Source organism: Limulus polyphemus, unplaced genomic scaffold (genome assembly GCF_000517525.1).
Source record: "Limulus polyphemus unplaced genomic scaffold, Limulus_polyphemus-2.1.2 Scaffold869, whole genome shotgun sequence".
In the NCBI taxonomy this organism is placed as follows: domain Eukaryota; kingdom Metazoa; phylum Arthropoda; class Merostomata; order Xiphosura; family Limulidae; genus Limulus; species Limulus polyphemus.
Genome location: NW_013666479.1, coordinates 4079 through 14787, shown reverse-complemented (window position 1 = coordinate 14787; position 10709 = coordinate 4079). Strand labels below are relative to the sequence as shown.

General features: G+C 30.9%; 1 protein-coding gene across 1 annotated transcript in view; it reads right to left on the bottom strand.

The window, feature by feature from the left end:
• LOC106460957 (phosphoenolpyruvate carboxykinase, cytosolic [GTP]-like) overlaps window positions 1-10183 on the bottom strand; it is a 42486-nt gene extending 32303 nt beyond the window's left edge. Inside the window, exons 1-3 of the mRNA XM_013920718.2 lie at window positions 9909-10183; window positions 4976-5160; window positions 3917-4120 (exon numbers count right to left, since the gene is read on the bottom strand). Coding sequence (XP_013776172.1) covers window positions 3917-4120; window positions 4976-5160; window positions 9909-10183 — 664 coding nt within the window. The remainder of the gene's footprint in view (window positions 1-3916; window positions 4121-4975; window positions 5161-9908) is intronic.
• Window positions 10184-10709: the final 526 nt, after the last annotated feature.

Here is a 10709-nt window from a genome sequence, read left to right as displayed (position 1 = left end):
AGCAAGGTGATCTGAGTGTCTCCCGCCATAATGCTTTCTATGTGCAAAATGTGCTTATGTTTGCATGTTTATGACAAAAAAAATGGTGCAATAATCATTAATTGTCAATTTCGTTATTAAATACTACACCAAATACAAAATAAATAGCACCATTAAATTCCTTGTAAAAAAACTGGTTATTATAAAATTATTTCAAAATTTGTAAGTTCAGCCATTTGGTTTCCTATAGCAAACAAAATAAACAAACTTCCTCTTTTATATATATAGAGATTTTCACCGAAAATTAAAAGCAGTTTCAAAATATAGGCTCTAACAGATTTTATTGGTTCATTAGGAGGATTGATAAATATACATGTGTAATTCATACACTTGTATCATTATACCAAATATCATTCATTGGGCCTAGCTTTTCTTCATATTGTTTTTATTGATGCAGTATCTATACATGTTCAAACAAAAATTATAACCTCAAACTATTATGTAATAACAAATTTAGATAAAACATTATCTCAAAGACAGTTTTCATATAAACTTAAACAGCTAATTCTCATAAGGCACTGTTCAAGAGTAGAGGGCAGAAAACTGTCAAACATATTAATTCAGATCATGTGTATCATACAACTCATGATAATATATAGCACAAAATTCTTAAGAAGTCCAGACAGGAGTGCAGAAATAGCATATTTTTACTTGTTGGTGTTGTGACATATGTACAGTATTAAATGTTTACTTTAATCAATAAACTAATTACCCTACTGCACAGAAAACTAGTTCAATCCTTTAAAATGTTAGAACTTTGTTTTGTATCATCCCACAAAACTACACAAATTATTTATTAATTTTGAACTGATAGACTAGAGGGAAAGCAGTTAGCAACAGCACCCACCACCAATTCTTGGGCTATTGTAATTAGAGATTTCACTGTCACTTTTATAACACACCCATAGATAGCAGAACATTTTATTTTGGCAATAATAGGACTTGAACCATAGACACTCAGATCCACAACTTGGTACAATAACCTTAGAAATAAACTTTGGTGACAGACAACAGACAAGACTGCCTCATGAAAATCAAGAATGCAAAAGAAAACTTTGGACAGAATCAATGATGTAATCTACCAATGATAGCATTCTAGCAGAAACCTTGAGTTTTAGGGCAATTGTCTTCTCCATAACTATTTGCATCATGGGCTAAAAAATTTTATACAAACACTTTTCTTCACTGAGGAGAATGTCTAAAGCTTTGGCAATGGTTTAAACACTGCAATAATCTCATTAAAATAAGAACTGCAGTTGTAAAGCCAAAATTCAAGGAATGTTACATACCTTCATGAGAATTTTCAAGGACCCAAGTTATGTCATTTTCACACTAATATGAGATCTATAACTACAAATCCACTCAAATGAAACTTATTTTCTTTTTTATCTTGTCTTTTAAAAATACCATGAATCATGTTCAGGTAAATAGACCTAGGGCCCACAAAATTGGTATTTTCCAGGTCTTGATATTACTAAGTGATAATTTAAGGTTTTCAATGGTCTGTCTTATCTGCTCCATTCTGGATTATGCATTACAGATGATCAGTACAAGTACTACACAGCTACAAAAGATTGAAAAGATATAAAACACCTGTTCAAGACTGGTCATGTAATGTATTTTGGCCACCCTATCAGAGCTTTGTTACACCTCACAAGACTCAGCAGCATCGATAGATTTCACATAAAAAATGCTTCATTGAACCATCATTGAACCAGCCTTTTTGAATTGGGATATGCAGCACCATGACGACCCCATAGACACCAACAAAACAGAGGATTGCCTAAAAGTTGCCTCAGAGGCCAATCATGAGTGAAAATATATTGTATACCCACTATTGAGATAATTCACTACCACAAGCTCTAATATATATAGTAAAATGTAGGGAATGAGCAGAGGGTGAAACAGAAAAAGCCTGTCAATACCTATTTAAAGACTATGGTGAAAACTCATCTGTCACTCCCATAGCCAGAGATGGCTCCTACACCAAAGGAAGTGAGAAAACTGATTGGTCATTCATCATCTCATGATGCAATAACATTCTAAATAATTAAGGCAAATGGAGCATTCAAGCTTCCCTGAAGCAGCAGAATGACAGAGGTGGTAACCATAAAGTAAGCTCTCCTCTGGAATGCTGAAAGCAATGAACCATAAATATACAGTGCCTCTAACATAATATTTGCAACTGAGTCACTGGTAGTACTATAAAAAATTCAAAGTGATTGGTCCCCAGATGGATGGCAGATTGCTAAGCAACTGCACGGTAAGATGTCAGACCACACAGGGTTAAAGCTAAAACAGGAAGATAGTAAGTTTGCAGAAGAAGTCCCTTCATCAAATTCATCACAACTGTACAGGTACCTCCTTTGTATTAGTAAGATGAAAAGAGCAACAATTGAAGGTCTTCGTCAGCATTCAGATGGAATGAAGCTGTTGAAAAACAAAGTACTGTAAAAAGTAGCTACGAACAGTAAGAAAGAAATTCCATAGGACAGTATAAGGCCAATGGTAACATCAGTAAACAAACTCTCTTCTACCTCCTATAAGGCAATTGATCTCCACATGAGGGTTCAGAACATCAGCACAACTCCTGGAATTGTCAAAGCAAGTGGAAAATGAGTTTTCTGTTAGGTAAGTCAAACTTGGCTGCTTCTTTTATTGTTTTTATAATTTTAAAATTTTATGGTCTGTGGAAATTAGCCTAGATAGAAAATGTAAAAATTGGGCACAGAGTGAAACAGAAAACCCCTCTCAGCACCTATTTGAAGACCATTGTTGATAGTCACTTCTCAACATAGTCACAAATGGTGCCTACACCAAAGACAGCAATACAGCTGGTTGGATATTTATAATTTCAAATCATGAAATGGGATTTTTGTTGTAATTTCAACTTCAAGCAAAGCAATAAACCAATACAGGAGCAATTGTTTTTTTGAAAGTCTGGTAGATTAATGAAAACCATGATTTAAAACATTAGTAAATAAAATGTTGCATTTAGATTTAGAGTACCTGTAATAATATATGTAAATATTTTAAAAGTAATGCATTATATTACTCCACCACTCATAAAAGTAACTCTGGTAATGCATAACCTCAACATTGAGTATGATACTTATGCACTGTGCTGTGACTGCATCAAACACAGGGGTGAAATTATGTTGGTACTCACCCATACTGAGTACCAGAACTTATTTTTTAAGACGGTTCTAGTACTAGGACTTATCTGAGCTCCTTTTTCAGATGCACATACATTCAAATATCCTGTCATTCATTAACACTCAAAATTGTCATTTTTTATGTTTACACTTAGATTAAAAAAACAGGTCCACTTCACCCAGCTGAGTACCTAATTTTTGAGAATTTCACCCCAGATCTAACAATATGGTGCAATGACACAGGAATAGTCATCAACCCTGCCAAGAACTCAGCCATATCTTGAATACTCAGTAACAGACCTTCTGATAAGAACAAATCATCTTTTGCTGATACAGTTATCCCTCTGGAAGAAATACTGAAGTACCTATTGATAACCTTTAACAAATATCTTAACTCAACCAACCACATTAACACCATGATAACCAAAGATAACTGTAACGAGCCTGTAGCTGTTTAGGATAAATAACTGTAATTTTCTGTTATAATCTGCAGTCATTTTAGAAAGAAAAAGGATAATTTTAATTTATTTGATATTTTTTGAAATGGTTATAAGGTTGGTAAAACTGACCAAGCCAATATAATTTTAGGGTAAAAAAAAACAGATAAGATATAAAGTTTTACTGTAAAAAAAAACTTCTGATGTAAATTTAGAAGGTCCTAGAGGTTATGTAAATGAAATCTGATACACATGATGTGAAACAAATCTATAGTGTACACTTACACTTCATTGGTAGAGGTTGACCAACTGAGTGAAGACACTTAATATAGCTTTGTTCTCCCAAGGTCTTCAGTACTGCAGATCCCATTCTTGTCATAATTCTCATACAGCACACTACATATGGGGAATCTGTGAGCTGGATCCCTATCTTAGCAATAGGGGACCCTATAGGACCCATGCTAAATGGTATGATATACATTGTCCTACCTAAAACAAAACAATCACCATTATTTCTAATATGTTTCCATATAAGTGAATGCAATTTTAAATTATGTATTCAAAGTAATGAAAACTTCTCCATCTAAAGTACTCTTAACAAGAACTGTTTTTAGTTGTCATATATATTCTAGAAATTGCTCCTTATTCATAAATTTACTGTATATTAACCTTTACTACTCAAAACTAAATTCACAAAATAGAAAGGTTTGGAAATTGAATGCAAAAATGTCTTCAATAGTTCTATATCTAAATTTAACTGTATGTTTTAAAAGTACAGAAACATGATGTTAAATACAAAACAATGGGTAGATTTACTGAACAGTGATTTTAATAAAAAATAAATAAATAAGGTAAAAAATTATCTACAGGCATGCAATATGCAAGTTCAGGAGGATATTCTCAATTCAAATTTTCTTGTTGGAGCATGCTTTACTAAATATTCATTACAAAAACTGTATCTGATGTTTCAAGTTATTTAAGAGGTGCATGAATAATATTTGTGTCTAAATAGAATAGCAAAATAATTTAAGATACAAAGACTATTTTCTGTAAATGTAAAATACTAGCTACAAAAACATAATATTACATGTGAAAACATTATTGAAGATACTTTTAGACAAATTAATACTGTATAGGAATACAAAGAATTTTCAAATAGCAGTTTTTTGCCTAAGAACAAAATGTACTGTTAGTAATATGACAATATTTAGGGAGCCACTGAAATTTTAAATAATGCATAATGATGAAAAATATTTTCAAAGCATCCACAAATGGATAAATAAGCTTGAAAATGTTCACTTTTTCAAATTGGAAGAAAAACACATTTGAGTGAGTATTCCTTACCTTTCATACAGCCTGGATACCTCTCATTAAAGGCTTTCTCTAGATCAGCTGGAGACATCCAATTGCCTAATGTTCCTTTCACTCCTTCTTTTGTTACAGGGACAGTGTCATGTTTATTTGGGGTAGAAATGAAAGTTAAACTTTCAACACGAGCCACATCTGCAGGATCAGTACGTGCTAGCCAGCTAAAAGAAAGAATATTGCAATTATTTAGTAACTACTAAAAATGACATTAACCCTCTGCATACAGGTAGGTGAAAGTGTGTACATCACGACCTTTTTAAAGTGACATTCAAAATTATATTAAACTATTACATTATCAATTTATGTCAACAAGGTTAACATCAAAATATAATTAATAACTCACGTTTCAGTATAAGTTTTAATTTCTTATTTTCAAAAAAAGATATATTTAAATAAGTTCTCATCTTCACTTTTCTGTATCATGCAATTCTTGTTTGCTCCAAAGTACACATTTTAGATTATCTTTCCATCCCTATTTGAGCTTCTGAGTTTTATTGCAAATTAAAAACTTATAGTACCAATATTGCTAATATAATCTTTTATAACCTCTAATAATCCTGTTTTACTTAGATATAAACCAGAAAGTCCAATCCACATGCCATGTTCTCCTACCACACACTGTCTTACAAACAATTTCATTAATTCTTTATAACATTTGCTATTAAATTATTTATAACCAGTAGAAAGAAAATATTTAAATTTACTAACTTATGTATAATGCTAGCTTCTTCTCACAACAGCTTGAGTTATTTGGCACATAAATTCAAAATTCCTCTTGCCAAGTTCAACTTAACCAACTAAGGGAATTATTTTAATACACTTGTAGCTTAGTTTGAAAGTCATTTAAATTATAATAATTATAGGACATTTTATACTTTATGGATGTTATGATTTTGTGTTCTAAACTGAATATTTGAAATAAATAAAAATTAGGTGAAGTACTAACAGCATAACAACAATTCTAGCAAAAATTAGGATTAGCTTCTATTGACACTTCAAATCTTCAATCACAAAAAATTCAAGATCTATTTGCTAGTAGTAAATTTCTTTCTTTTTATGTATGTTTGTTCATCTATTGTTATAAAAGTAACCAAAATGTAAAAATTAGACACTTATTAGGTTAGATATGAAAACACAAATGAAACAAAATACATTTAGATAAAAAATTTCCCATTGAGGTATATATACAAGTTGAACATGCATTACGTAATTCAATACTCCATTTTACTGTTACTTGAGCTATTTTCTTGTCATGTATTTTTAGCTTTGTTACACTTTAGTAGCTAGACATGGTTCAAAGAGCAATAAAACAATAAAATGAAATAAAAATGGATGTGAACTGTTACAAGCCCAGGGCTATTTAGGATAAATAACTAATTTTCTGTTACAATCTGTAGCCATTTTACAAATAAAATATGGTAATTCAGATTTATTTGGATTTTTTTACAGTGGTTAAAGGTTGGTAAAATGGACTGAGCCCATATAATTTAGTGTAGAGAAAATAACATACAGAATATAAAGTTGTATTGAAAAACTTTTGATAACTATTTAGGAGGTTTTATAGGTTATGGAAATGAAATCTGAAAACTGTAAGACAATAAAAAGTTTTTTTAATCTTATCATGAAAATCACCCTGCACTCAGGCTAATCAGTCCGAGTCAGACTAGCTAGAGCCAGACTATGATGTCATAAATTCAAACAAATCTTTAGTAAAAATAATTAAAAATCTGATTTTTTGTACACAATACTTGTAATGTTTACTAAAAGCTTGTCAATTTTGTGAAGAAACACTTACTACATTAAAAGTTATAGTATGTTTGGATTCATGGTTACATGTTTGTTAAAAGGATCAGTCAAAGTGAGAGTCCACATAAAAAGTTAATTCTACACGATATAAACTAATGATAAAATAATAGGATTTATTCAGTAAAATTCACAAAGTAATGATGTCCAACAGTGACTTTGTAAACATATTTTAAATAACCTTCTGCAATATTTGAGGATGAGCTTATAAAACAAAAAGATTGTGATATTTTTTTTTATCACAAACAAAATAGTAACTTTTAAAATATGAAACAAAGTTAATATTAACTACTCATATATGTAATTAGATTTCAGGGACATTACCCGAAAGTGTTTAATTCTGTATAAAAAAATAAAAGTCTTATTTTGACCCCTTTTATTACTTTTCCAACTTAAAATGACCATTAAAGTTTCCTTACTTGGCATTAAAATTTCTTTAAAACAATATTAAGTAAGGAAAATGGTTCTTCAATATATGACAGTAAAATTTGGTGAAAATAGAGTTAAAATGTATGCAAAGCTGAGATTTAGGCTGGTGATGGGCAATTAGTTAACCATTTAGTTGATTTTATTCAATAAATAAACAAGCAATATTTTTAGAAAGTAAAAAAATGCACCTTTGCCTCTAATGAGTAATTTGACAAGTTGATTAATAACTCAATTTACTGAATGACTACTGACTGCCCATCACTAGTGTAGGCAGCATGAATAGATCAGCTTGGTCTTGTTTATTTTCATTTTATTAAAGTTATTCACAGATGGCTGCACACAGGGATGTTTAGCAGCCATTTAAAGACCACGGTCGATCTGTCAATTGTTGCAGTAAAGAGAAAATATTTTGGCTGCTGTAGAGAAATGTTGACTGCTGCAGTTAACAGTAATAAAGATTCAATCGACTTTAGTCAATTTTTGCAGTGAAAGGGTTAAACAATTAAATAATTTCAGTTATATTTTATCACTTTTTCTAAATGGTTCTCCATTGACCTTTTAAAATGTCAGAAAAGTAGATGCTAACTGATAAACTCCAATTGCAAATTGGAAATAATTTTACATAAAAAACTGTATGTAAAACAGAATAAGCATTAATAAAATAGCAAACATGTAATAGACATATAATAATGAACATGAAATAATTTTATTTTATGTTCAATGCAAAAAGTACTTATATCTGATTAAACAAAGTGGTACCATTGCAATTTAATGTAAAAAAACTCCCTCTTGTTACTTCCTAATTATATAAAACCTATATTGTTAATGCAGGAGAACTATGAGACTTGCCATTACCAAAAAGAAACATTCATGACCTAATACATGGTCAGATTGGTAAATACCTGGCTGAACATATACGAGGCATTGAGAATGGTGATAATGGAGGAAAAAAGGTTTACTTTGAGATATCTATTATACATTTGTTTGGATTTCATTTTATCTATAAAAATATACAATTCAAATATGTAAATATATCTTTACATGGACAATGAAAGAGAAATGTACACTAGAAAAAAATGGTGGGGGAGTATAACAGAGCCAAATATATATACATCTTGAGCAAAGAAAATATGTGTCATATAAATGCTTATCAATCAGTGCCAAGATCCTTAGTTAGAAATAAGAGGAGACAATTTGATAAGGAGGGTAAGCTCACTGGACTGTCATTTAGTTTAGTGGAAATAAGAAACTATGTAAGTATATTTAAAACCCATCTAAATTCCCATGTTCTTATGGCTTGTAAAGTAGCTTAGAAAGCCAGACAGGATACGTTCAGCAGTGGTAAGTAAAGAGGGAAAGCAAAGAAAGAAGGTTAGAGACTGCCAATGAACAGCGGAAGACCTGGCACAATGTGAGCTATCAGATCCCATGATGTACTTGTATAAGAAAAGGAACATTTCAGTGGGTTCACAATATACCACATGCAAATTTTACTCATTCTTGATAAGCACAAATTGAAGACCTTCTGCATCTAAAGCAATACGTCACAAAAATTTCAAAAGAATAATCTAACTAACATATTCAGAGTCCCTCCACAATGAAGCTCATTTATTTCTGTAGATACCAAAACATGAAGTAATTTATATGAATGTAATTATAAGCAAACATACTACAAATTCAAATTTTCATGAAGAAAAACAATTAGATGATGTTATTAGGTGAAAATTGACACAGTGCAAAGAAAGATGTGAAAATGGCAGAAAAGGTCTACAGATTTACACTGATCATATTCTTCAAGACTTAACAATAATTCACAATTCAAGTCAACATCTGGTAAGATATATAACCCACAAGAGAATCTGAAGAAACCATACAAGCTTTGGACTTCAGCAGAGTCCATCATCAGGCCATTTGAAAGAGTTTCATGATGAAACCAATATCTAATGCAAATATTGCTTGTTTTGGAACATAGATTTTCATATGTTTAATAATATTGTCTATATGATTTATCACAAAGAGTTTACTGACAACATTCCAAAACAAGCAATAAGTATAATATTACCATATATAGGCAAACATGTAATGGATATGAAAAATCAATCATAAAAAAACAACTACAGAACAACACTGAAATTCCAAACTTACATTAAAAAATTCACATGGATTTGTAAACAGTTAGCTATATCAAGTATACAATGCAGATTAAAACTCAAAACCAAACAACAAAAACTAAGACCTGCTTCATCACAAAAAAAAAAAAACATGTTTAAACAGTCAGAAAGAGAAATGAGTCAATATGTCAAAATCAGTGTCAAAACAAGAAGGTTATATATTAAATATAAAAGGTGAAATTTCTGAGCAAATTAATTTAATACATTTTCAAACTCACTATTCATGATAATAAATCTTTTAATAGAAGTGATTATAAAATACATGATTAACTTATGTAAAGAAAGTGACTGGAGAAAGATTTTCAGTAAGTACAGATGCTACCTCTCAATCCATTGAGAGCTACATAAACACCCAAGTTTTGAACTCAGTTCAAAACTAATTTTTCTACAGAAGCCCATAAACTGCACAGAACATATAACTTTTGGTTAGTTAGAGTCAGAACTGGTAGTCCATTAATTCTCAACATGCATCAAATCTTTGAACATAAAAATGTACAAGAACTTACTTGTTTTCATACTTCTTAAGCTGAATTAGCATTCCCTGTTTCTGCATCATGTGGAGAAGATAGTCATTCTCTGCGTCACTACCATCACAAATATGGATGTTGTCTGGCTGGCACAACTTAGCTTTCTCTTCCACAAAGTCACGGACATTGGATTTTAACCTGCTTATGTCTCCATGGACAACACTAAAGAAACGACTTGTCACTGGAACCCATTTCCCAATAGTCAGTGGAGCATCTATACGTTTTGCAAGTAGTTTTCCATATCTAAAAAACATTTTATGCATTATTATCTCTTGTTTATATTATAAATCTGTTAAATTAGCACATTGTTCATTTTAGAGAAAAATCTGTATTATTTGAAAATGTCATCCAAAAAGTGATAAAATAGAAAAACATACAAAAACCAACAACAGAGAATGCAAGTATTCTAAAACAAAAGTATATTATATAAACATATCTGTGACATGTATATAAGAAGTGGTGTCCCCTCCATCTCAAGCTGGGGTTAGAGGTTAAAAGCTTAGAGACAAATCATATTTAGTAAATAAATAATTTAACTAGTTCTCCCTCCAACAAACTCTTATTAAGATGCAAAACTGTACCTCTCTTACAGCTCCTGGAAAATTTTGCTCTAAGTCTGTTAAACAAATAGTCTAACTATAACATTGTGATGCCTTTACAGTACTTCACAGTCTAATAAATTGTTTGAAACTTGCCAAACATCTGATAACTGTGTGAGAACATGTGCCACTCCCATTCACAGTAATGGGATATGTTTGTAATAATATTACATATTTTAAT